This window comes from Eretmochelys imbricata, chromosome 10 (genome assembly GCF_965152235.1).
Source record: "Eretmochelys imbricata isolate rEreImb1 chromosome 10, rEreImb1.hap1, whole genome shotgun sequence".
Taxonomy (NCBI): domain Eukaryota; kingdom Metazoa; phylum Chordata; order Testudines; family Cheloniidae; genus Eretmochelys; species Eretmochelys imbricata.
Genome location: NC_135581.1, coordinates 41,778,921 through 41,806,890, shown reverse-complemented (window position 1 = coordinate 41,806,890; position 27,970 = coordinate 41,778,921). Strand labels below are relative to the sequence as shown.

The 27,970-nt window shown below is 48.7% G+C and overlaps 1 protein-coding gene across 2 annotated transcripts in view; it reads right to left on the bottom strand.

Moving 5' to 3' along the window:
• The window catches only part of HCN4 (hyperpolarization activated cyclic nucleotide gated potassium channel 4), a 162,430-nt gene that overhangs the window by 27,235 nt on the left and 107,225 nt on the right, over window positions 1-27,970 (bottom strand). For both annotated transcript variants that reach the window (XM_077828629.1, XM_077828630.1), the window contains exons 5-7: window positions 8,088-8,234; window positions 5,919-6,159; window positions 3,369-3,533 (exon numbers count right to left, since the gene is read on the bottom strand). In XM_077828629.1, the coding sequence (XP_077684755.1) occupies window positions 3,369-3,533; window positions 5,919-6,159; window positions 8,088-8,234 (553 nt within the window). The remainder of the gene's footprint in view (window positions 1-3,368; window positions 3,534-5,918; window positions 6,160-8,087; window positions 8,235-27,970) is intronic.

The window sequence follows — 27,970 nt, the reverse complement described above, 5'->3', positions numbered from 1 at the left end:
CAGGGTGTGGAAACAATGGCTCTATGTGGTGTTTTATTGAAGCATTGTCATTGGAAATAGGTCTGACTGGCGCCATCAGCGCTGCCCCTGCCTCTGGTCTTACTGGGTCTGCACCCGGCTCCATGATTCCACAAGTCCTGTGCCGCCTCCCAGGCTTCACACTGCAAAGAACAGGCTGTCAGTGGTGGGGCCTAAAACAGAAAAGTGGTGGCAAACCCACGTTCCATGAGGTCAGCTGGAACCTGGACCAGAGCATCATGTCAGGGCTACAGCAAGCTCCTTCCGCTGCTACTCTATTTCTCCCTCATTATGTATGGTCCTCATCAAAAGTATGTAACAACCCCCTCCACCATGGTTCATCAACAGGGATGGAACCCGGGACCTTCAGCCCAGGCCTCTCCCACTTCAGTTAATAAAGCAGCTCTGCTAGCTAGTAGCAGTAGTGGGTTCTTATTCTCTGTGTGGGTCTAGTTACAGTTAGTATGGGGACATCACAGTTAGTATGGTACAGCTCCTTATTAGAGGAGGCACTGCTGTCTACACAGCTAGGAACCATGTGCTCTGGGCTCACATGTGCTTTCTCCTCTGCTTTGCTGAGAAAGAGATTTCAGCAGTTGTATTGCCTACTCAGAGAGATGCAGCAGATGGGTATGGAGCTTGGCACCACAGCACAGCCTGCTCACACATGCATGCATGCACCTGTGTCATAAATATAAAGGGAAGGGTAAACCCCTTTGAAATCCCTCCTTGCCAGGGGAAAGCTCCTCTCACCTGTAAAGGGTTAAGAAGCTAAAGGTAACCTCGCTGGCACCTGACCAAAATGACCAATGAGGAGACAAGATACTTTCAAAAGCTGGGAGGAGGGAGAGAAACAAAGGGTCTGTGGGTCTGTCTATATTCTGTCTTGGCCAGGGATAGACCAGGAATGGAGTCTTAGAACTTTTAGTAAGTAATCTAGCTAGGTACGTGTTAGATTATGATTTCTTTAAATGGCTGAGAAAAGAACTGTGCTGAATAGAATAACTATTTCTGTCTGTGTATCTTTTTTGTAACTTAAGGTTTTGCCTAGAGGGGTTCTCTATGTTTTTGAATCTAAATACCCTGTAAGGTATCTACCATCCTGATTTTACAGGGGGGATTTCTTTATTTCTATTTACTTCTATTTTTATTAAAAGTCTTCTTATAAGAAAACTGAATGCTTTTTCATTGTTCTCAGATCCAAGGGTTTGGGTCTGTGGTCACCTATGCAAATTGGTGAGGCTTTTTATCCAACATTTCCCAGGAAAGGGGGGGTGCAAGTGTTGGGAGGATTGTTCATTGTTCTTAAGATCCAAGGGTCTGGGTCTGTAGTCACCTAGGCAAATTGGTGAGGCTTTTTACCAAACCTTGTCTAGGAAGTGGGGTGCAAGGTTTTGGGAAGTATTTTGGGGGGAAAGACAAGTCCAAACAGCTCTTCCCCAGTAACCAGTATTAGTTTGGTGGTGGTAGCGGCCAATCCAAGGACAAAGGGTGGAATATTTTGTACCTTGGGGAAGTTTTGACCTAAGCTGGTAAAGATAAGCTTAGGAGGTTTTTCATGCAGGTCCCCACATCTGTACCCTAGAGTTCAGAGTGGGGGAGGAACCTTAACAACCTGGGAGCTTTGCATTTGCAAGGCTGAATGGCAGCGTAAGTGTCCATCACAGGGAGTCTCTTTTCAGAGACTCTGCAGAACTAGAAATGGGAAAGCCCTGTTAGCTCCCATCTGGTCCATCCCCTGGGGACAAGACAGGACAGCTCCTTACAGCACATTTTCTTGCGCTTTGTTCAGTCTAGATTCAAGTGTCCCAAGTGACAAACCTGCCACCACTTACATTAGGGCCTAATGAGCCAGTGCTCAGCCAAGCTGCACATATTTAGCTCTTACTCTTTCCTCCAGAGTCAGTCCCTCCAATTTGCAATATCATTCTGGGAGCTCGATGCCCGGAACTGAATGAATGCTTCTTGGTGTGGCCAGGCCCAGAACCCCCTGCCAGCTCTTCCGTGCCCACCCAGAGCATTGCCCAGAACTGCACTAGCCATTTTGATTCTAGGAATTGGTGAAAACAAGCACACGTTTTTAAGAGAGGTCTAATTAACAAAGGGCAATTTAGGGGTTACGGCACTGGACTGGGGCTCCAGAAGATTCAGTTCCAGCTTTGTCACAGCCAACCTGTTTGACCTTGGGGGAATCACTTAATCTCCCCTGTGCCCAGCTCCCCAGCAATAAACAGGGAATAACCCTTCCTTTCTCCCTTCCTTTGTCTTGTCTATTTAGATGGTCCACTTTTCAGAGCAGACACTCCCGCCTCCTAGGTGTCTGTCCAGCACCCAGCACAATGGAACTGCCAACTCTGTTGGGGGAATCTATACAATAACTTGGGGTGTATCAGCCTTAGTTATGACTCCTTTCACCTGTTGGGGTTCAGTATTTTGCCATACTCCCAGCTTAGTACACCTACAGAAACCAACGCTGGACCTTGGCTTTGTTCTGTAAATGTTCCCATATCTTTGTTTAATCAGGCATCTAATCATAGCAAATACATTCATAATTGGGCTAATTAGCATATAAGGCTTAACTTTTATGTTCTGCAGATCACTTTGCAATAGCGGGATCTTTCTTTGGATCAGCAAACATCCTGGCCCCCTGCCCTCCTCAAAACATATCCTGTCTGCTCTGCTAGACTTGTTTTCTGTGGCTATAGTCCAAGGCCTAGCACCGGCACATCCACACCCTGCTGTGCCATAGTATATCACAGGGGTGTGGCTCTTCCTAATCCCATCTGGTGATCAGTTTTTGCTGTAAAAACGAATAATGCTAGTCCATGTAATTATACCCTAGCTAGTGTCCCTGCAAACTCTGGGCCAGATTTATGCTGAGTACTATCTTATTCCGCACAAAGACTTATTGAAATCCATGGGATTGCTAGCAGAGTAAGGGTGTCAGATTCTGGCCCATTTCTCTTAGTAGTGGGAAGCCCCTGGCGTTTGCACAATGTCAACTACCAACCAAAATCTGTCTTAAGCCCCATTTCTTGGGTCCCAATCCCAGCCCATGGTGGCTATTACACTATATCATATGGAGTTCCTGCACAATATTGCACAGTTGGCAGGATGTGCTTCACAGAGGCCATTTGGAAATGGAGATAATGGAAATGGAGGTATTTGGGGGGTGAAGTTATCTGGTTGGAAATGGAGCTAAAGGTGATGGGGTGGAGAGGTTTTACCCATTTGAAAAAGAGACTGTGGAAGAAGGTAGGGCAGGGTGTGGTTTCCCTCACTTGGAAACAGCCACTGAAAGGAGCCCATGGACATGGGTGATGAAGCATTGCCTCATACTTTCTACTCACCAATTCTATCCAGCCGGTCCAGCGCCACTGTTTCAAAAGCCCTTCTCATCATGGGATATTCTTCCAACACCTCGTTGAAATTGTCCACCGAGAGGGAGTAGAGGCGGCAGTAGGTGTCAGCTCGCACGCTTGCCGTGCGCCGGCCACGGGTCAACAGGCAGATTTCTGGAATGAAGACACAGCCTGAGAACCCCGGGAGTGGGAGAGCGAGGAAGGGACCATCGCTGCCTCCAAACAAAAGCAGCTCATGTCACTAAGCAACATCCCTGCCTCCACATTAACGGTATAAATGTTCCACTATGCAATAACATTTACCGAACAAAATACCAGAGGGCTCAATTGCAGTAACTGCTGTACAATATGGCACCTCAGGGATTCAGCTGATCTACGTAGCCAGCAAGTTCTGTAATTGTGGCTTATCATAGGTATCACTTGTGCATTCAGAATGGAGGAACTGTCTCTCTCACACTTTTCCTGGCCCACTGGGAGTGGAAGGTCACACCACGTCTCACTGAAGCTAACTCTCCCTAGATTTGCAGTCAGGTCTCTGAATTGACCTGTAACTCAGCATCAGGAGGTTCAGCGATCCCCCATGTTGATGCTGTGCAAGCAAAGAAACTTACAAGTTATTGGTGGATCTGCTACGATCTTATTAACTGAGAGGATAAGGACACCAAGTGGAACCCCTTTATTACCAAGGTTAAAGCAATTAAACTTCGCATAACCATTCTTAGGCTGGCAGAGAACACACAAAGCTCTTTGCTGGTTTCAACTTTGTGGCTGCACCACACATTGTGCGTGTATGTGTGTGCGTGTAAGTAATTGGACGATGCCTTTCCCCAGTGCCCCGTTTGCATCTGCCCCTACGTAGGAGGTACTACTGCAGTGTAATAACTCTGACTGATGCTATAATTTTTAAAATCTGTTTTTAAAAAGAGCTGGCACCTCTGGGAGATGGTTCTAATGGATCCTGCCACCAGGAGGAAAGCCATTCTCCTCTAGCAAATTAGATGGGTCCAGACAATGTGACCCTGCCCCTCTGAGAGCAAGGGTACCACTAGATTCAGTGTAGTGCTCTCCTGTTCCCACTGGCCTCTGGGTATAGCTAGCGCAGGAAGATCGCCAGGCTTTGTTGATGCCACAGCTGATATCCTTCTTTCCCCCCCACCCCCAATCAGGGAATCCAGCCAAAGGCATTTCTGGGGGTGAGTGCAGATTACTCGGAACCCATTGCCCATTCCAAACAGGGCTCAAGGTCAGCAGGTGTCTCCTCCATTTTAGCCCTTCACAAGTCAGCCAGCCACCCTCTGAAGGTCTGGAACGTGGGGAGAGAGCCAATTACCCATGGCAAGAGAAGGCTGGGCTGCATGTGGGTCCTGGGGACTGTGTGCGGTGCTCATGTGAGAAGAGTGAGGGGACCCCATGGCCTGCTAGGGGGAGAAAGGGGGCCTCATAGCTGGAAAGGGAGGAGCTACAAGAGCTCAGCTGTTTCATGATGAAACCAACAAGTTTCACTTTGCTATTTCAGATCTATGTGAACCAGAAACTCCACATGGGATTGGAGCCCAGCTAATGGATCCTACTGGCCTGGGTTTGCACAGTCATGCAAATATCCTGGAGCCTGGTAGGACAAAGGGGATTCTTTAGTGAATTTCGGGCCTGCGGGGGTGGGGGTCCCAAGGTCTGTTACAGATGGAGGGGGATCCTTTGGTTGTGGAGAGCAGGCCACGGGACTTAAGAGGTGGGGAAGAGGGGCCCACTCCGCCCATCCTCTCCGGGTCCACTCAGCTTCGGCAGGTTTAATTTTTGCGCTGGAAGTTGCCTCCATGTGAAGTCTGCTTGGTTTGGCGTTTCTGGGTGAAAGCTTTGCAGAGCCCTAGGAGTGAGAGCATTGCAGTCACCAGCCCCACAGCCTGCAGGCAGGCAATGAAATCCCATCCCACTGTTTATCATACTGCTCCCACTCATCTCACTGCTGTCGCGTGCCCCGCTCCCCTGGTAACCTGTGTCAGATTTAAATAGCGAGTTCTCTGTCAAGGGACTGTCGTTTTGCCCCGTGTTTGTACAGCACCTAACACCATGCAGCTTGATCCCTGTCCATCACCGCAATACAGTGCCTGACAGCAGGCGGGACCAGGCAAAAGTAACTGTATAAGGAAGGGCCTGTGTTTGGCAGATCTGCTAACCGCACAAGGAGCAAGGAGGAAATGACCATTAACAAAGGGCACTAACAAAGCTTTCCCCCTCCTTGATGCTGATCTCATTATTGTTCTTCTATGCCGTGGCGCTCCAGTCATGGGTCAGGACCCCGCTGTGCTACGCGCTGCCCTAACACTGAACAAAAAGACAGGCCCTGACCCACAGAGCTCACGATTTAAGTGTAAGACAAGAGTCCTCAGGTGGAGACAGACAGACAAGGTGACTGAGGCTCCAGTTCTGTCTGGTGCTGGCTATGACAAGCACTAACATGAACCAGACGAGGACTGCCTGGGGAACAGCCATGGGTCTTGTTGCCCAAGCAGCACAGTTGGGTGGGTCACTGACTCTCACCTCCAAAGTAGGAGCCATCTGCCAGTTTAGTCTCCTTGTTGCCTTTCGTAAGCACGCTCACCACCCCGTGCTGGATGAAGTACATTTTCTTGCCGATGGTGCCCTCCCGGATGATGTAATCCCCCGGCTGGAACACCTCAAACCGCAGTTTGGTCAGCATGGATGTCACAAAGTTGGGATCTGCATTGGCAAACAGCGGCATGGATGCCACCAGCTTCCGGCAGTTGAAGTTTATGATTTCCTGGAGGGGTGGGGGGAAGAGACAGAGACACGCACTGAGAGAAATGCTTCAGTTAAGGTGAAATAACCTACAGAGATCCCCTCCCAAAGCCCCAACCAAGATACTATTCTCCCAAAAGATCCACCGTAGGATGGACACAAATCCAGTGCCTGCTGGAACAGCACTCTAGGAGGGCCTGGATGGTCATTCAATGCAGCTATATTTACTAAAGCTGGAAGCTCAGTCTTATTGCTCGAATTCACGACATGCTCTCTCTCTCTTTCTAACCTGGGACCCGATAGCCATCTGCCCCACAGGCCAATCTTTGGCAGCCATGCACATTGTGGGTGGCACCAGTGAAATGCCACATGAAGCAGCTAGAGGGCTCATTCGTGGGAAAATGCTGTAACTCGCCTTGGCAGCCTTATGTCCTGCATTGTCCTGGCCTGCTTCCAAAATGCTAAAAACTGGGCAGATGTACCCAGCCAGTCGGAAAAGGAAATATCATGGGCAAGTGGGGGCTTTATGTGGGGAGAAGGTGGGCAGGATAGGTGCCTACCAGTTAGTGTGTCCCAGGTAGGCTGTGACCTCTTTGGTTTGAGTGCCTCAGATGAAGAAAATACAATGTGATTTTACCTTTGTCATAAAATATACGTCCTGTGTGTATTCCAGTGCATCACACCCTCTTAGGATATGACAGTGCTTTTCACTGCACTGTGCTGCTCCGGGTCACTTAGATTCAGACTCAGAAAACAATGTGAAGCGAAATTGAGGCAGGTCATCTACCAAACCCACTCCCAGAAGGAATCTGATTCTTCTTTCTTGTTGCAATTTCCTTTTTGAGGCTCCCTTGTGTTAGTGAGAAAGGCTCTTCTCTCCCCTCCAGCCCACTCCCACCTGGGCATTGGCAGTACAAGGTTTAAATTGTGGTGGGGGGATGGGGGGGGGAGGCTGTCCATGTGCTGGGCAATAAACCATGTGTGGCTGGCAGGCTGTCCGGGGAAATGCTGTTGCTTTGGCATATGAACTTGTGAATGACTCTGGGTGCCAGATCATTGGCTTTAGCATTGGCTCCTTCATCTGCAAAGAGCTAGTCTGGTAATGCAACACCCATGCATAGGGCATAATAGAGGTACATTTGGGGATCTCTCCAGCAGCAGAACCACTCAAAGTCACAGGGGCATTCCATCACATGGGCTCTTTTCCCTTTGTGACTTGTTTCCTCCTCTTTTTTAGATGTCTAGTGCAGGAGGAAGATAGGGACTGGGAAAGGAGCGACTTCCAGTTCTGTAGCCTGGGTCAGGCAAAGGAGTGAGGATGGGGCAATGAGCATCAGACCCAGGTCCCTGCTCTAACTGATTCAGAACAGAGTGTTTCACCCTAGATCACTCTGAATCAGGTAGAGCAGGGACTAGAACCTGAGCCTCCCATATCCCAGACTGGGGCTCTAACCACTGACCCATGAAACATGAGAATCTCTCTCAGCCGAAAAACCTTCCCAATGCCAACTTCTCTGGAACCAGCATGTCCCTGCAAAAGGTTTTCCACAAAACAGCATCATTTGACAATTTCATTGAGTCAGAAATGTTCTCACCAGCTCTAATCCCCTGCACTGCACTGGTTAATAGACTCAAGACATGCTGTCCTGGCTGCTGGGCTGACACTGGGGAATCCAGGACTGCACTGTTCTGCTCAATGGCAATGGATTATGGGCAGACAGAGGCCAGGGAATGACAGACTTCCCTCTAGGTCAGCTGCTGCTACAGTCAGGCCCTATTGCTCTGCTCCTTCTCCCCCACCGCCACCCCACATATCCCGTGACGTCCCCATGCCAGCTGGTGCAGCATCAGCCTCTGCCATTGCACACCATGAGCTCCACTGCTGTGGAGCTGAGAGGCGCCCTGGCCCCACTCAGCCCCCCAATGAACACTCAGAGCACCCCTCATTACCTCGCGCAGGGGCTCACTCAATTCTCCCAGGATGCTCTCCTCGTCAAACATCTTGCCCTGGTAGCGGTGCTCGTAGTAGTCATGGATCCGCTGGCGCATGTCGGCGGGGAGCTTGTGGAAGGACATGTACTGCTCCACTTGTTTGTACTGCGCAGGAAGAAAGAGACAAGCAAAGGCAAGACATTACCGGGACCACAACGCCAAAGGGCACCTCCGCTGCCTCCAGTCATCTTACTGCAGATGCCTGTGCACGTCAGAGCAAATCTCAGATGGTGGCTACACCTGCCTCCTTCACACTGACCTGCGTCTGCTGTGTCAGGCAGAGCCAGGTGATGCAGAGGCCAATGAGCTAGAGGAGCTCAGAGCCCATTCCCACACTTCCCATAAATGGCTACCACACGTTTTAACCCTTAGCATAGTAAGCATGACTTCTCCTCAGTATGCATCTGATGAAGTGAGCTGTAGCTCACGAAAGCTCATGCTCAAATAAATTGGTTAGTCTCTAAGGTGCCACAAGGACTCCTTTTCTTTCTCCTCAGTCAGTTGCACAGAGGAACCCGAGACACATATTCTTGGTGACCCAGGATCCTCTCCCTACCACCTCACCCACCTAGCTCTCTCTCAGCTGCCTGGTGCTCCCCAGCCACCATACTGCCCTTCTGCTGGTTTCCACCTCTCCTCCCTACATGTGCTCTGTGTGCAGCCAGCCCTATCCTGAGCTCTCAGCAGACACCTGCCCCCCTTCCATCGTGCCTCCCAGCAGCTGGGTGGGGTACTGGCAGCCAGGATCTCATGTCCAGAGGGCTCGGGGTGGATTCCCAGCTGAAAGTTCAGAGACAGAAGCTCTCACCAATATTCTTGCCACTAGAATCTGTCTCCTGTTCCCACATTAGACTCCCCTGCCCAACCAGACCAGACCCAACCTCTTCCATTCTGTGTTCTCAGGCTTAAACTGTTCATTTTCATTTTCAGTTTAGGGGCAACAACACAGGGTTACTCAGCTCTTGCCAAATGAATGCTAACAGCTCAGTGCCAAAAGTTCACCTGACTGAAGAACAAACGTGCCCATTCCTGCCAGGTTAACACCCAGAACCCCAGGCAGTGTCAGGGACCACCCAGGAGACCAAAGTCCCCTTTACTTGTCCTCAGAACAGGTACATGGCTGAGCTTCACTTGCCCTCACACACCCCACGGCCTGCCTGTCTGCCGTTACCTTCACTTGGATGGGCCCCCAATAGGAATGAGCACGGAAGGCTCATGCTGGTCACTTGGGAATGACCTTTTGCTCCATTTGGTTAGATCAGCAATGACCTCAGACTGAGCAGTTGATGAAAATAATGGGCCAGGGGAGGCATTTGGGGAGGTTTGCTTGGAGTACTGTTAGGCTGACGTGCACATCACATCTAAGGGCAGCCCATCACCTCGTCTATTAATGGTGGAGGAGGTCAGAGCTGACTTGAGACTTTCCATTCTCAGTTCATGGGCTCTTCTAGGCTTTGGAATAATGATGTTGAGTTCTGGCAGCCACTAGCACTCAGGAAAGCAAGGGGCTTATAGCCGTGCGTCCCACACAGTTCTGTCAAGGCATCTCAGTTTGCATTCCCTGCTGCTCCAGTAATGGGCAACCACACAGCTTGGCCAATACTCTTAAGTCCTGATGTGCAGCACCCACAAATCCCATCTTTACCCCTGCATTGCAGTCCTGCATGCACCCTGTCCTGGTTCTGTCAATACAGCTCAGCTCTGACCTGGAGCACCCCTGCTATCTCAGTCGTAATCCAATTCTGAGAAGAAACTAACAGTTCTGTCTAGCTGTGGCAGAGCACAATTACCAATAGGCATCATGCCAGCTTCCTACAGAAAACTCAGTGCACCTGAGTCATCCCATGGAAACAGCCCCTGCATTGCCAGTTCTGAGTCCCTCACACAGCTCCACCAGTGCACCTCCAGGGTGCCAACTGCTGTGAATTTCGTGCTGGCTTTTGAATCAGATTGAGACCAAACACTGTTTCACTTCTGAATGGCCCATACAGAACTAGAACCCAGATCTCCAGAGGCAGAAGGCTAGTGTACTAACTTGCTCCTCTTCACATCTCCGTGGACATTTATATCCTAGTGACAGAGGATGTGGAAAAAGCTAATGTACTCAATGCTTTTTTTGCCTCTGTTTTCACTAACAAGGTCAGCTCCCAGACTGCTGCGCTGGGCATCACAAAATGGGGAAGAGATGGCCAGCCCTCTGTGGACATAGAGGTGGTTAGGGACTATTTAGAAAAGCTGGACGTGCACAAGTCCATGGGGCCGGACGAGTTGCGTCCGAGAGTGCTGAAGGAATTGGCGGCTGTGATTGCAGAGCCATTGGCCATTATCTTTGAAAACTCGTGGCGAACCGGGGAAGTCCCGGATGACTGGAAAAAGGCTAATGTAGTGCCAATCTTTAAAAAAGGGAAGAAGGAGGATCCTGGGAACTACAGGCCAGTCAGCCTCACCTCAGTCCCTGGAAAAATCATGGAGCAGGTCCTCAAAGAATCAATCCTGATGCACTTGCATGAGAGGAAAGTGATCAGGAACAGCCAGCATGGATTCACCAAGGGAAGGTCATGCCTGACTAATCTAATCGCCTTTTATCATGAGATTACTGGTTCTGTGGATGAAGGGAAAGCAGTGGATGTATTGTTTCTTGACTTTAGCAAAGCTTTTGACACGGTCTCCCACAGTATTCTTGTCAGCAAGTTAAGGAAGTATGGGCTGGATGAATGCACTATAAGGTGGGTAGAAAGCTGGCTAGATTGTCGGGCTCAACGGGTAGTGATCAATGGCTCCATGTCTAGTTGGCAGCCGGTGTGGAGTGGAGTGCCCCAGGGGTCGGTCCTGGGGCCGGTTTTGTTCAATATCTTCATAAATGATCTGGAGGATGGTGTGGATTGCACTCTCAGCAAATTTGCGGATGATACTAAACTGGGAGGAGTGGTAGATACGCTGGAGGGGAGGGATAGGATACAGAAGGACCTAGACAAATTGGAGGATTGGGCCAAAAGAAATCTGATGAGGTTCAATAAGGATAAGTGCAGGGTCCTGCACTTAGGATGGAAGAATCCAATGCACCGCTACAGACTAGGGACCGAATGGCTAGGCAGCAGTTCTGCGGAAAAGGACCTAGGGGTGACAGTGGACGAGAAGCTGGATATGAGTCAGCAGTGTGCCCTTGTTGCGAAGAAGGCCAATGGCATTTTGGGATGTATAAGTAGGGGCATAGCGAGCAGATCGAGGGACGTGATCGTTCCCCTCTATTCGACATTGGTGAGGCCTCATCTGGAGTACTGTGTCCAGTTTTGGGCCCCACACTACAAGAAGGATGTGGATAAATTGGAGAGAGTCCAGCGAAGGGCAACAAAAATGATTAGGGGTCTAGAACACATGACTTATGAAGAGAGGCTGAGGGAGCTGGGATTGTTTAGCCTGCAGAAGAGAAGAATGAGGGGGGATTTGATAGCTGCTTTCAACTACCTGAAAGGGGGTTCCAAAGAGGATGGCTCTAGACTGTTCTCAATGGTAGCAGATGACAGAACGAGGAGTAATGGTCTCAAGTTGCAGTGGGGGAGGTTTAGATTGGATATTAGGAAAAACTTTTTCACTAAGAGGGTGGTGAAACACTGGAATGCGTTACCTAGGGAGGTGGTAGAATCTCCTTCCTTAGAGGTTTTTAAGGTCAGGCTTGACAAAGCCCTGGCTGGGATGATTTAACTGGGAATTGGTCCTGCTTCGAGCAGGGGGTTGGACTAGATGACCTTCAGGGGTCCCTTCCAACCCTGATATTCTATGATTCTATGATTCTATGATCTGCCCCAAGCTCACCCTCCATCTCCCTGGTACTCGATATCACAGAATCACTACATTTCTCCACAGGCAAGGTCAGCTAGCCCTTCTCCCTCCCAGGGCAGGCCTGTGTCCTATTACACATGTAACAGAGTTTTGCATGGTTTAAACATTACAGGCTTGGGAGACTATTCCACAATTACACTGACCAGTATCGTCTCACTATTCCCTTGTACTCCCTAGCTGTTCTCTCTTGTCTTATACTTGGATTGTCAGGAATTTGGAGCAGGGACTGTTTGTTCTGCATTTGCACAATGGGGTCTCGGCCATGACCGGGCCTCCTAGGTGCTATGGTAATACAAATCAATAATCATAGAATATCAGGGCTGGAAGGGACCTCAGGATGTTATCTAGTCCAACCCCCTGCTCAAAGCAGGACCAATCCCCAGTTTTTTCCCCAGATCCCTAAATGGCCCCCTCAAGGATTGAACTCACAACCCTGGGTTTAGCAGGCCAATGCTCAAACCACTGAGCTATCCCTTCACCTTGCTTAGCAAATGCAATAATAAATAACAACAATAATGTGTATTACAGTGGCATCTACAGACTCCAACCAAGATCAGGGTGCCATTGTGCTAGGTGCTGTACAAAAACTCAGTAAAATACAGTCCTGCCCCCAAAAGCTCACAATCTAAACAGTCAAGACAGACAAAGGGTTGGAAGGGAAACTAAGCCACAGAGAGGTAAAGTGACATGCTCAAGGTCACCCAGCCAGCCAGCGGCAGAGTCAGGAACAGAAGCCAGGCCTCCTGAGATCTAGTCGTGTGTTAGATCCATTAGATCACAACTGAACCAAGCACAGAGCCTGTCTTAAATATAAAGGGAAGGTAACCACCTTTCTGTATACAGAACTATAAAATTCCTCCTGGCCAGAGGCAAAACCTTTTCACCTGTAAAGGGTTAAGAAGCTAAGATAACCTAACTGGCACATGACCAATGAGGAAACAAGATACTTTCAAAGCTGGGGGGCGGGGGAAGGGTCTGTCTGTCTGTGTGATGCTTTTGCTGGGAACAGATCAGGAATGCTCTTCATAACTCAAGTTAGTAAGTAATCTAGCTAGAAATGCAGTAGATTTCCTTTTGTTTAATGGCTGATAAAATAGGCTGTGCTGAATGGAATGTATATTCCTGTTTTTGTGTCTTTTTGTAACTTAAGGTTTTGCCTAGAGGGATTCTCTATGCTTTGAATCTGATTACCCTGTAAGGTATTTACCATCCTGATTTTACAGAGGTGATTCTTTTACTTTTTCTTCAATTAAAATTCTTCTTTTAAGAACCTGATTGCTTTTTCATTGTTCTTAAGATCCAAGGGTTTGGGTCTGTGTTCACCTATGCAAATTGGTGAGGATTTTTCTCAAGCCTTCCCCAGGAAAGGGAGTGTAGGGCTTGGGGAGATATTTTCGGGGGAAGACGTCTCCAAGTGGGCTCTTTTCCTGTTCTTTGTTTAACACACTTGGTGGTGGCAGCATAGGGTTCAAGGACAAGGCAAAGTTTGTACCTTGAGGAAGTTTTTAACCTAAGCTGGTAAGAATAAGCTTAGGGGGTCTTTCATGCAGGTCCCCACATCTGTACCCTAGAGTTCAGAGTGGGGAAGGAACCCTGACAGAGCCTGATACTCAGCCTCTTATTCAGCCTGGTTTTCTCTTCCTTTCCATTCCTCCTAGTTACATCACCTTGAACCACTCTGCGTTATCCCATTCCATTTCCTAGGCAGCTCTTCACCAAGCTGTGAATAGTTAGAGGTTTGAATCTTCCCATAGAAGTCAATTACTCCAGCCCCCTGATCAGTTCTGTTTTTTGCTGAACTCCCTCTAGTTTGCCAAAGTCCTTCTAGTTATGAGGTGCCCAGATGGGAATGCGATATTCTAGCCCCTGTGCTGGTGTAAATCAGCATAGCTCCACTGGAATCAAATGGCCCAGGAGAGTCCATTACCCTCATTATTACTTATGTGCATTCCTTTAGCATCTAACAGCCCCAACCAGGATTAGGGCCCCACTGTACAAACAGAATAGAACACAGGCCCTGTCCTGAAGGGGGTACAGCCTAACTAGACAAGACAGACAGATACAGCCAGACATTAGCTAAGCTATTTAGCAAAAGCTGCAATATAGTTTGTCCCCACTTTCCACTCACATAACAACCCCTTCCCCACCCTCTTCTATTCAACAGTTAAGCACTCTCCCCTCGGTTTCCCTACTTCGTGATGCATGGCCACCAGAGACCAAATTTGTGCTGGCCTTTTCCACAGCTCTACTGCACTGCAGACATCCGCCAGTCTAATTTGGCTATAGTTTTGCTTGTGGATTTGCATTTCCACAGCATCACTTAACGGGGACGCAAGGGCTCATTTGATGGGACATGGGCAGCACTGGGGGAGAAAAAGGCCTTCAGTGGAACTGGAACCATGAATAAACAACACTCGCTCAAGGGTGCAGGAGTGGAGCCAAGATCAGACATGGGGAATTGTGCAAGATGGCATACAAAAATGTAGTGAGAGACAGGCCTCACCCTGAGGAGTTTACATTCTAAAAAGATAACACAAAAAGTGGGAGAAAGGGACAGTATTATTCTCCCCATTTCACAGATGCAAATAGATTAAGTGACATGCCCAAGGTCACACAGGAAATACATGGCAGAGCCCAGAAATGAATTCAGTTCTCTTCAGTCCCAATCTAGTACGTTAAACAAGACCATCTTTCCTCTCACATCATGGGTACCATGAATACTGTTGCATCAAAGAAACCCAGTATTCATAACATTGTCTTTGCTGAAACCCAATGGGTCTGGCAAAACCTTTCCACCAGATCTACTAGGCCCTGGACCCCATGCTAAGCCAGGAAAGCTTTGAGTTGCACAGTGTCTTGCGGGGCTCCTACATACTCCAGTTGTCTCATGGGTATGAGAGAGAACTTTGTCAGTTTAACGTGGACAGACACCACTGCAAGCTTATGGGGCAGCTGTGCAGTCTTTTCCATGACATATCAGATGGGGAGTAGTGGGGAAGGGATATCTGGGATGGCAGCTGTGTGGCCATCTGTGTGGCACTCAAAGCAATGGGCAGCTGCATGTCTATACTCAGGGCTCTCCTACATGCATCATTCATCCCTACACCACTCTAGACCCAGAGAAAGTCCAGTGGTTCACCCTGGCAGGTGACAGATCCAGACCTGACCCTCTGCTCAGCAAGGATATGGGAACGCTGCAAACACAGAGGCAGGGGGATGGCAGAATGCTGTAGTCAGCGCTGCTCTACAGCACCTTCTCTTAGCTGACTAGAGGAGCAGTCTAGTGGCTTCTTTGGTGGCTACCTATTCCCAACTGGCTGTGGGAGAGCATTTCTGTGCAGCACAGGTGGGAGTAAATCAGAAGCAAATACATGGGGACGTCCCAGCGTCCCTCTGCCACAGCAGGCTGCTGATCATACTTGCAGAGGAGCTAGGGTTGCTAACTTGGTAGTATTTAAAAATCAGACAATCCAACAGGAGTGTCAGAACCACCCCTGCCTTACCTATTCCCCCCGAAGCACTACCCCTGCCCCGCCTCTTCCCCCGAGGCCCCTCCCCCATTCACTCCTCTTCTCCCTCCCCCATGTCGCTTGCTGTTTTTCCCTTCCCAATCCCCGCCCAGGTGAGGAGAGACTCACCTGTGAAGCCAGGGCTGGGAGCTGCAGCCACCCAACACAGGTAGGAGGTAGCCCCACCTGAATAGGGGCTGGGGCAGGTGATAATCCAGCGCCTCTCCTGCCCGCAGTAACCAAACATGAGTGTCCAGTCAGTAGATCTGACTGGACACTGTCAGGTCCCCTTTTTGATCGGACTTTCTGGCCAAAAACCAGGCACTTGGCCACCCTAATGAGGAGCACTGTTCTAGCTTTGTGGCTGTTTATAGAGCTGCCCACCCCCAGACCAGCTCAGACCAAGCCCTCGTCTAGTTGGAGAACTGCCCGCATTGAACAATAATTGCCAGCCAAGTGCTGGATGAAGGTACCAGAGCCATAAAATTTAAAACAGTTGCTCAGCCCCAGGAAAACAAAGCAAATCTTTGGAGGTGGCCGTGCGCCGCACCCATGAACTGACCATCTACCCAGTTACTTATGGTATAAAATGGCAGAAGAAAATACGAACCAGAGAGCACACATATTGGGGAGCAGGGAGTTATCCATTAACATTCAAAGAAAGCCAGGCTGGATCCTCCCAATGTGAGGAGCTGCAGGGAGAAGAGTGACTGATTGTTATCTCCCGTTTATGAGATTGCAGTACAGAGGGCACTCTGCATACCTATCACATCCTGCTGCATCCCTCACTGAAGACTAGTGGAAATAAAATGCATGCACAGGAGTCAAGCTCCTTTCTTTCTGATTGCTGGCCCAAGCCCAGGGTTGGCGAGCATTTACTGGTCTTACCAAAGAGTTTCTAACTAAAGCAGGTTAAGAGGCAACATACCATAAAATCATATAGTTCCAATGACCTTCTTGCTTTCCCCACCCTCTTCAGGTCTGACATTAGTAGTAGGAGGTTGTTGCTTTATAGCAAGTTTTTAAGGTCAGGCTTGACAAAGCCCTGGCTGGGATGATTTAATTGGGGATTGGTCCTGCTTTGAGCAGGGGGTTGGACTAGATGACCTCCTGAGGTCCCTTCCAACCCTGATATTCTATGATTCTATGATTCTATGATTTCTGAGACAGTCCTAGGAATGGCAGGGTTCCAGATCTTTCTCCTCTGGCTACGTCTTTCCTTGGAGCCCCCACAGCAACTGATCCTCTAGGAGATTTGGGTTAGCAATGCTGAGGTTATCTATTGCAGCCACAGACACAAACTGCAGCCAGGCTGTTCAGGAAGGTGAGTGTTCTTGTTGTGCCATTGGCTAGTACTCAGTCCCCGCTGCTGTTCAGTGCTGAGTCAGAGAGGAACTATATCCTGTCTGCTCAGCTTGATGCTAAAAATTAAAGAGGGCCTGATCTTGCTCCTTTGAACTCACTGGAAAAGCTAAATGCCAGTCTCAGCCTCACTGAGAAGGTGAGAGGGCAGCTGGGGGAGCGGGTGCGTAGCAGAGTGCTATGTTAGAGTATTTTCTCATTGCCAACTCTGAATGTTAATAGCATTTGTAATTTTAGCCTTAGACAGTCTCCCCCTTCGCTTGCTGAGCTCCTTGCCCTGTGCAGGACAGCCAGCACCCAGGCCTGATCGCTGTGCCAGTGCAAGGCCTGTGCCCTGGTTCTGTCATTCGAGGGAATTGTGGAGCCTGAAGTGGGATCATGACCAGCAGCTCAGAGGGCTCTTCTCTTTCACGCCGCCTCTTGCTGGGACCCAACTGCTAGTTCAGATACACCCGGGCTGTTTGCTCACAGGGTGAACTCTGCTAATTAGACTGAACTCCATTTTCCTACAGTTGCCTCATCTCAGTGTCATCTAAGTTGTGGTTCAATTGCCTTTGCTCTCTACAGACCAGGCACTCCCTGACCTGTGTCTCCAGAGCCATCCTACTAGCCAGGCCCCTATGTGACTCAAACCACAGATCTCCCATCCCTGCTCCTGCCCTACCAGCATCTCTCAACAGATTCAACAGAGCATTAAAGACTCCCTGCTCCACCTTGCCTACAGTTTTACTAGTGATGGGGGAGCCAAAAGGTTCAGTGGGTCCATTCTGCACCCCAAAATGTCTATCCTTATACGAACTTTACCTGAAAACTTTACTGGACATCTCAAGCTTCCTGGTATTTCCTGCCATCAGCAGGGCTGTGACTAACACATGCACAGTGTTTCAAGTAGCATTTAAATACCTACAGTTCTGGTCCCAGACAGAACAGACAAATGCAGAGGCTGCTCCAAAAAATGAAAATGCACTGCAGGAAGAGTGGGCGGAGAGCTCCTCAGAGAGGATCTGTTAGAGAGACACTGTTTCTTTTGACTGTGTTGTGAGTTGTGGGTGAAGGCTGCGTCCAGGTCCTATTTCGGCAGGCCCATTTTGCCCAGCCTTTCTCCTGCAGTCATCTGCTCAGTCCCTCGCTTGTGCTCTTGAATTTGCCCAGAGCTCAGTGACATGTGCAGAGATGAGTGACACCCCCACGTTCAACCCTAAAAGACTCATTTAGGGATTATCTGAATCTCTCTGAAGAAAATTGGTTGCATTTAAATGTCAATTCATCTTCTTCAAGTCTGCTTTTCCCAGTAAGCCCTGGAAGGCAACACTAGTGTATTAGAAGGGAAGGATCTAATTGGGAATCTTTTTCTCACAGGGTGGGTCACCTTAGTTTCCTATTTCCTTCCCTGCACAGCTCACTCAAAGCCCTTGGGTGCCGAACACTTTTAAACCCAATTTACCCCATTGCTCCTTGTTGTGTCTCTATGTGACAGCTATAATATCATAGACCTGGACACACTTCTCAGGGAATCAGCAAGGAAGGTTTCTGCACATAGGAAGAACTGCTCCCCTCCCACTCCTGGCTTTCCCCACTCTCCACCAAGCTCTCCCTTGACCCACAGAGATCAGTCTTCAAATCTTCAAAGAAACTTTGATTTCCATTTTCTCGGTTCAATTAACTCACTGTATATACATGGATACACACACACACACATACACATACACACACACAGACAGTTGTCATGAAGGCCACTTAGAATAAGCCAAAATGCTTTCCTACAAACTCTCATCAAGATAAATATTTATTTCCTACCCAGAGCATTATTGCTGTGATAAATGAAAGTGGGGGAAGGGACGGGGGGGGGGAGAAATTCCTTTTATGGACACCCAGCCAGCCAGTTAGCTATAAAATCCCTCTTGGTACCTGTTCTCTACTTGCCTTACCTGTAAAGGGTTAAAGAAAGCCCATAGGTAAAATGAAGGGAATGGGCACCTGACCAAAAGTGCCAATGAGAGGACTAGAACTTTTTTAAATTGAGAAAAAACTTTCCCTCTGCCTGTTTTTTGTTGTTCTCCAGAGAGAGAAGACCAAAGCAGGAATTGGGCTGAACTATGATGTAGGAAGCTTTAAGCTAGGTATGAAAAATCATCAGATCATACCTAGAGATTGCTTATCTGAAACCCCAAAGATGTATGTAAGTAAGTCAGGGAAAGTCTAGGAAGATGTGATTAGGGTTATTTCTTTTATTTCTTTATGGCTTGTGGACTCCTCTGTGCTAACCCCAAATACTTTTGTTTTGCTTGTAACCTTTAAGCTGAACCTCAAGAGAGTTATCTTGATCCTTAATTTTTGATCCAGCAAAAAGCCTAAGTTCCAGATGTCTTTTCTTTCTTTTTGTGTTTAATAAAAGTTACCTTTTTAAAGAACAGGATTGGATTTTTGTGTTCTAAGAGGTTTGTGCATATGTTGTTTAATTAGCTGGTGGCAACAGCTGATTTCCTTTGTTTTTCTTTCTCATCTCTTCCTGGGGGGCGGTGAAAGGGCTTGAGGGCACCCCACAGGAAGGAATTCCCAAGTGTGCCTTTCTGGGTTCTCAAAAGCATTTTTTTTTGCATTTGGGTGATGGCAGCATCTATCCATCCAAGGTCAGAGAGAAGCTGTAAGGTTGGAGGTTTAATGCAAGCCTGGAGTGGCCAGTATGAATTTTTAGAATCCTTGCGTGCCCCCACCTTCTACACTCAAAGTGCCAGAGTGGGGAATCAGCCTTGACAATTGCTTATGTGCTTCCAGCAACTGTTGGCCTGATTCTGCTGTCAGTCACACTCATGTAAACCCAGGACGAACTCTGCGGAGCTGCATTGGTTTAAGAGGGAGGAGATTCAGGCTCAGTACATTTAGTGAGTGAAATATTGCAGTGCTTTGAGGGCAGTATATATTCTATGAGAATGAATTAAAAGCAAAGTTCAGCAGTCATGACATACAAAGCCGTGGCCCTGACAAGGGGGCTCTGGTGAATTTACATTCTACAAGGGCATAGCTCAGGTCACTGAATCCACCAAATGGAATATCTTGATTGCATCTTTGTTGCATTTCCTTTGATCCAAGATTAGAATTAAATTTGATACCGTATTGCCAATCCCTAGGCATTCAAAAATCATGACCTGGGCCCCACAAAAAATCATGAGGAAGGCTTAAAAAAAAATCACAGGATTTTAAAAAAATTAATAATTTTTGCGTTCTTTTTAATTGGTTTCTGGATTTTGAGCTTTTAGAGTTCACACCATTAACATTTCTCTGCAATCATGAGGGCTAGATCTTACTTTAAACCCTCCTGCAAAAACAACAGATTCTCATATAATCACAGAACTCCAGGAGCTGGGGCTTTAAGAAAATAAACAAATATTGGAACACTTGCAATAAAATCAGGGGAGATAGCAACACAGAAGTTGTGTAGCTCGTCTGTTTCACTTTGCAGGGGTCTATGCCAAGTGTCTTTGGGGTCGGTGTCAAAGTTTGCAGTCCTCTCTTCTCCAGTCCCCACCTTTCACTTGAACCAAGATAAGTGCAATCTGTTACATTAGACACTGATCCTGCCAGTACTTCTACACATGCTTAACTTCACACACAGACAAGGACTCTCACTGACTTTCCCAGGACTATTCGGGTGCGTAAAGCGAAGCAGGTGTGGCATTGTTTGCAGAGGCAGGGCCTTAGTCTGCGCTGTATGTCCTTTCCATAGCAATGCCCAGGTGATTCTGGGATGCTGTAGTAACACAACTTTGATTTCTTATTAAAGATAGGACTAAACCTAATCCCCAGATCTATCCACTCCTCAACTTTTGGAGCATTCGATGGCTGCATTTGGATCCAAAGCCACATTTTGCAAATACTCTTCACCGAATATCCTGGTTCTCAGCTCCTCTAAACACCGGGGTTCAGATAGGGATCAGATTTGTATGGCTCAGCCTTGGCTCTATTTTTATACTGCAGCAGGAGGGTTTTCAGGAGCCATATATCACACTGAAATATTGAGAACAATCTGAGACTGATCCTGCACTCAACGCCAGTGACTCCGGTGGAGTTACTCCTGATTAACAGTGGTGTAAGCAGAATTAGGGTCCTTATCTCCTGTTCTATTACAACCCCCCCCGAAATGGGCTGAAAACTCGGTGTATGTTTTTCCACTCTCCATGCAGGGTCCAGGCACAGTCCAGCCGTGACCATCAGCCACCCCTGCTGCCGCTATAGGCTGTTAATCAGTCCCCATTCAGGTGAGGATGTATTTCAGACAATCCCATTGCTGGACTGTGACAGGGAGGGGTCAGTTCCCAGATTGATGAAATGGAAATGGCTGCTCTCTGCTGCCAGACTGCAAACCAGAGGGACATCCTCTGTGGTGGGGGAATTGTTATGTTTAACCCCCACAAGGCAGTCTGCATGCTCAGCTGGTGAAATCCTGGCCCCACTGAAGTCAATGGGAGTTCTGCCAGGTTTCACCCGGTGTCTATACAGCAAACAAAACCCCGGGGCACTGAGTCTCAGAGTCTGGGTCTACAGACTTGGGCTTGTGCTACGGCACGAACCATAACCATGTACACAGGCTTCAGCTCCAAGCTCCAGCTCCAACAAAGGTGTCTGCGTGGCTATTTTAAGTGTGTGTGTGGGGGGGGGGGAGGGGTTTGCTATGTAGACGCATCCTAAAGGTACAGTCACCCTGCACCTGGCAGTGAGCCTCCCAACCTGGGTTGACACATTTGAGTTAGTGGGGCTCAGGCTAGTGTACTGAAAACAGCCATGTAGATGTTGGCATTGCAGCTTTGGCTGGAGCTTGGGCCCTCAAGCCCACCCTCACCCCTTGGCATGTGAGCCTGAGCTGCAGAGTTCATACAGCTATTTATAATGCACTAGCGCAAGCCTTGCTGTCAACCTGGGCTGGGAGGCTCCCTTCCCAATGCAGTGTGGACATACCCTTAGGGGTTGATCTGGGTGCATAACACAGTGGAGATGCAGTGCAGGGCTCGCCTGCTCTTACAGGTGCTCCCCCAAGAGGTATGCCCCAGCAAGGATGGTGCATTGCGGCACCAGACTAAACATCCCTATGCATCAACATGTGTGAGGGGAAGGAAAGCCATTCAAAGAGCTCATTTGCATGATTTTCTCTCCAGGCTAGGAGAGACTCCTGATCCAAGCACCATGGCAGATGGGTCCAACGGGCCTGATCCTAGCCTGAATCAGGAGCACAGCAAAGAAGAACTCCGGGTTTGGTCAATAGATTTTCACAGAGCAGAGTCTGTGAGGTGTAAAGCTAAGGCCCAATCCTGACAGGTGTTATGGCCCTTTTGAACACAAAGGGATCAGGAAGCTGGGAAGGAGGGGACACCCATCCAGAGCCAAATATGACTGAGCCCTTATTGAGCTGACATCGCTATTGCAGGAGAGACTGAGGGAGTGGGGAGAGTGAGGGCAAGTGCAGCTGGAAAGACAGGGAGATTGTGGGTGCAGGTCCTGAGACCTACCTCCACTGATGAGGGTGTCCAGTGCTTAATTTGTAATGAAAAAGGTGCCAGGGACCAAGCAATGTTTTTTACATTCGTAACTGGTGCAGCAAGTCCGGAGGGGCCAGGGCCATGAGCTGCCACGGCCGGAGGGGCTAGCGCTCTAACCTGGAACGAGTTAAGCATGGAGTGTGTCTGTGTGGAGGCAGCCCTAGGACAGATGTGAGATCAGATCTGAGAGGGGAGGCATCCACAAGAGGGGCTGGATTTGAACAAAGATTCCACAGGATAGAAAGAAACGTCTGGAGCCGCTGGATCATGGCACCTGCAGATATCTCCGGGCAAGCCCTTGAGCGGCCCTCCAACACGGCCTGTGATCAGAACAGCACATTCAAGCAGGCTGGTTGGGGCAAGGTTACAGTTGGGCAGCACACAGCACAGCTGTATAGGACCCTTTTAGCCCCTGGTTGCCAGGTCATGTCCTTAAGCCCTGGGGCCGGGACTTCCCAGGGACACAGCTCTTCAAAGATCCCAGCCTGCACACTCAGCTCACCCTGGGTGGGACATTCATCGCCAGTGGGTCTGGAAAGGCTGGGGTAATGGAGAAAACAACGCTTCTTTTGCGGCAGTGAGCAGGAGGAAAGCGTGATGGAGGGGTGGGGGTGGGGAAAGAAGAGGCTGTGCAATTCCAATCAGCGCCAACGAAGCAGACACCTCCACTTCCCACCGGGGTCACTGCTCAGCAGGGAGCCTCGGCTCTCAGCGTTACTCATTTATTTTCCCATGCATGTGCAGAAATGAATTTGAAAACTGATAATGAAGTTTGAACCTTCCCTTCCCCCTCCCCCACACGCAGGATGTACTGAACTGCTAATGACAAGAGCTCTCTCCTCACTGTGAACACATGCAGACACACACACAAATGCTCTGCTCAGGTCAGATTGTTGCTGCACAGGGCTATGGGACCAAAACATGCACCCTCGATAGAGATTCACTTACGGGAATAACAGAAGTCAAAATCTTAGCCTTCTCCCGCAATGGGCCAGTTCATCCCTGGTGTAAGTCCACTTACAACACTGGAGTTCTGCCATGGATTAGTTTGGCCCACAGAGGTTTGTACATGTTGGCTGGACGTGTAGTTAACTCCCACCATCCCACCCCGCACGCACATACATGCACAGTGTTTCACATGTACGCTCACCCTCCCACAGGCTCAGGTGAACCCACATATACGCTGAAGTCAATAAGATCAGTGGCTCTCAACCTTTCCAGTCTACTGTACCCCTTTCAGGAGTTTGATTTGTCCTGTGTACCCTCAACCCAAGTTTCATCTCATTTAAAAACTACCTGCTTACAAAATCAGACCTAAAAATACAAAAGTGTCACAACACACTGTTACTGAAAAACTTCTTACTTTCTCATTTTTACCATATAATTATAAAATAAATCAATTGGAATATAAATATTGTACTTACATTTCAGTGTACAGTAGATAGAGCAGTATAAACAAGTCACTGGCTGTATGAAATTTTAGTTTGTACTGACTTTGCTAGTGCTTTTTATGTAGTGCTTTTGTTGTAAATCTAGGCAAATATCTAGATGAGTTGATGTACCCCCTAAAAGACCACTGCGTACCCCCAGGGGTATACGTACCCCTGGTTGAAAACTACGGAATAAGATTGACACACATAGACCTCAGCACTTGTTGCATGCTGGGGATCTCCCTGAGCTGCCTGATATAAGAGGTTATTGCCCCAGGCTGGGCATCTGGGAGCCCCTTTCTAAAGCACTATTCAGGAAGACTCATCACCTGTTTCTTACAAACTATTTGAAACCAGATGGTGGTGGAGGTGGGGTGACTGGAGTTCAGAGCACAGGCTGTGTGACTCAAAGCCAACAGTCATTACCAATGTCAGCTGTTCAGTGACCTGTATGAAACAGGTTGGGGACTTTGCACTGTCCTGGTGACTTTTCTACTACGTTCTGAGTGAGGACTTGAAGAAAACCAAAAAAATCCAGCCCAGCTCTCAGAGAATCTACCCAGTCGCCAGTCCCCATGGAGTCTCAGCCCAGCACAGGCCACCCATGTGATGTGGACATGATCAGTACAGCTCATAGATTACATACCTCACTCTCAACTTTGAGTTCTTTCACTCACCCTAGGATAAGGAGACATACAGACATGGAGACATAGCAGTTCTCAGGCCAGTTCTTAGTAAACAGAGGTCCATCATCCTCACAGTACACACTTAGAAAGGAAATTGCCAGGGGATGGCTGATGGCAGAGAGACGTTTTAACCTCCAGACTGGCAGTGAATGCCACCTGTTCCCAGCTGAGGGCTGTTTGGATGCCTAACTGAAGTTAGTGGCGGTTTCATTCCAATTCCCACTGGGACAAATAGCCAGTGGCACTAAATAGCTCAGGTGCTGGCAGTCTCAGAAGAGAGGCCAAGGCCTGAATGGGGTCTGAGGCCTGGATTGCCCTCACACCCAGGAAGTGCTCCCTCTGGTGCAGTGGGTGGTGCCGGAAAGTTTCTCCTAGTGCTGCTTCTACTCTGCTAGTTTTCTGGGTGCAGAACCTCAGTCTCCAGGGCCATCAACCGAGCCCCAAATCCACTTACATGTTTTAGAGACACCTTCTCTCTTCTCACGCTTTTGTTTGGCCTAGAGCTTTTAAGAGGGCTGCAGTCATGTTAATTTGACTCAGGGCACCTTTTCCTGGTGGGACTAAATCATGAGTTGAGGTTTGTGTTTTCTCATACTGACCCATCCTGATGCCATGGAGAGGCAGAGAATGAGTTCAGGTCTATCTTCTAAACAGCAGGCCTGAGATCATGGGAACTGGCATTCACATCCCATGCAGCTTGGAAAAGCCCAGGCTAGATTCACAGGATACAGGACACATTTGTGCAAATCAGGAAGGTCCTACTCATTTCCAAGTGGCTGGTGACCCAACTCATTTCCAAGTGGCTGTGAGATCCAACACCCAGACACAAGAAGGCAGGTTAAGCAGGGACTCTCTGCTGGAATTTGAGAGTGGTAAGCAGACCCTGAATACTGCAGTGTAAGCATGTCTCTATTTAATGCAGGGGTGAGCAAACTACGGCCTACGGGATTGCCATTGGCCGGGAACAGGGATCCGCAGCCAATGGGAGCTTCGGGGGAGGTACCCACAGGTGAGGGCAGCATGTGGAGCCCTCTGGCCCCCCTACCCCAGGGACATGGTACTGGATGCTTCCGGGAGCAGAGCGGAGCAGTCCGGGGCCAGGGCAGGCAGGAAGCCTGCCTTAGCCCTGCTGTGTGCTGCTGCCACTCCAGGTAAGTGGTTCTGGGCCAGAGCCCGCACCCCGAACCTCTCCTGTACCCCAACCCCCTGCCCTAAGCCCTCTGCCACACCCCTCCTGCACCCCAATCCCCTGCCGCACCCCTCCTGCACCCCAACCCCCTGCCCTGAGCCCCCTGCCACACCTTGCACCCCTCCTGCACCCCAACCCCCTGCCCTTAGTCCCAACCCCTTGCCCTGAGCCCCTTTCTGCACACCGCACCCCCTCCCACAACCCAACCCTCTGTCCCAGCCCTACATTCATGGCCCTGCATGCAATTTCCCCACCCAGATGTGGCCCTCAGGCCAAAAAGTTTGCCATTCCCTGTTTTAATGCCTCTTTCAAAAAAAACCCAGACAAGCTAACAGTCCCCAGTGACTGTGCATGAGAACTGATGCCACCCCTTTGGCGCAGTGACAAGTCAGTCTGGGGCTACACGCAAATATTTACCTAACGGTCCAGCCTGTAACTATATATTTACAGCTGTCTTAGAATGGGCAGCATGGAGAGCAGTGAAGGTGCAGAGAACAGAGCTTGATAGAGCATGTGAGATCTGGAACGGGAGAGGGGACTCTGGAAAGAAATTTCAGCTAGATTGGATTCTGCATGGCTGACAGCAGCAAGACTAGTTCTCGTCAGTGGCTGCATCTCAGGAGACAATAGAGGAGAGCCCCACCTCGCTGCAGGACACACCTAGTTCCCAGTGCCTACCAGTCTCCTGGTGGGATGAGAGAGGGAGAAGTGGGGTCCAGGGAGCCCTCACACAATGCACAGTCAACCTGTGGAACTCCTTGACAGAGGATGTTGTGAAGGCCAAGAAGACTATAACAGGGTTCAAAAAAGAACTAGATAAGTTCATGGAGGATAAGTCCATCAATGGCTGTTAGCCAGGATGGGCAGGAATGGTGTCCCTAGCCTCTGTTTGCCAGAAGCTGGGAATGAGGGACAGGGGATGGATCACTTGATGATTACCTGTTCTGTTCATTCCCTCTGGGGCACCTGGCACTGGCCACTGTCGGAAAACAGGATATTGGGCTAGATGGACCTTTGGTCTGACTCACTATGGCTGTTCGTATGAGCTCAGCCCTCTCTGTCCTGTTCAAAGTAGTATGGAGGCAGCACGTTCAGCTCTCCCAGCTGGCTCAAGGTTACAGAGTCTATCAAGGGGGATGAATAATGACTTCCCATTAATATTAATCCTGCTGAGCTCTAGGACAATGAGAAATCAATAGGACTTCTCAGTGCAGCAAGAAGGAGTGGGAGCAGCTGGAGATGAACAGTGGCAAATTTGCCATTGAGCCTGGCCTCTTCTGACAGCCCATGTCACCCTCCCCCACCTGTGCACATGGCCCTGCTGGGAGCCCAACACCTGAGCTCCTTTTACACAACACCTTTAATCACCAGTGCAGACAGAAGAAGCAGTGCTGGAGGGAGCCTGGAGAAGAGGACGGGCTGGCAGATAGGCAGGGAGGGGGGTTCACGGGTCTGTGGCATGGCTAAGGGGGAATAAACAATGTAAAAGGTCAGATTCAGCAAGGGGAAAAAGCCTTGCCAAATCTGCTCTAGTACAGCAAGATGCCAGTGGGATTCTTGGCTGAATCGCACCATTTACACGGCAAAGTGCCTTTGGGTGTAAAAAGTTCACAGCTTTGGGAGCAGCCATTTTCTACCCTCCCTGGGATGTCACTGAGTAACAAGCCCTTTCAAGGCAAGGCAGAAAACAACGCACAGTGCTCGATCAGGGCCCATCACAGAACCACAGCATTCCAGGTCAGAAGGGACCAGACGAGTGGCTCTCAACCTTTCCAGACTATTGTACCACTTCCAGGAGTCTGATTTGTCTTGCATACCCCCAAGTTTCACCTCACTTAAAAACTACCTGCTTACAAAATCAGACCTAAAAATACAAAAGTGTCACAGCACACTGTTACTGAACAATAGCTTACGTTCTCGTTTTTACCACCTAATTATAAAATAAATCAATTGGAATACAAATATTGTACTTACATTTCAGTGCATAGTATCTAGAGCAGTATACACAAGTCATTGTCTGTATGAAATTGTAGTTTGTACTGACTTCGCTAGTGCTTTTTTATTAGGGCTGTCAATTAATTGCAGCTAACTCACATGATTAACTCAAAAAAATTAACTGCAATTAAAAAATGAATCACGATTAATCACACTGTTAAACAATAGAATACCAATTGAAATTTATTAAATATTTTTGGATGTTTTTCTACATTTTCAACTATATTGATTTCTATTTCAACACAGAATACAAAGTGTACAGTGCTCACTTTATATTATTTTTTATTACAAATATTTGC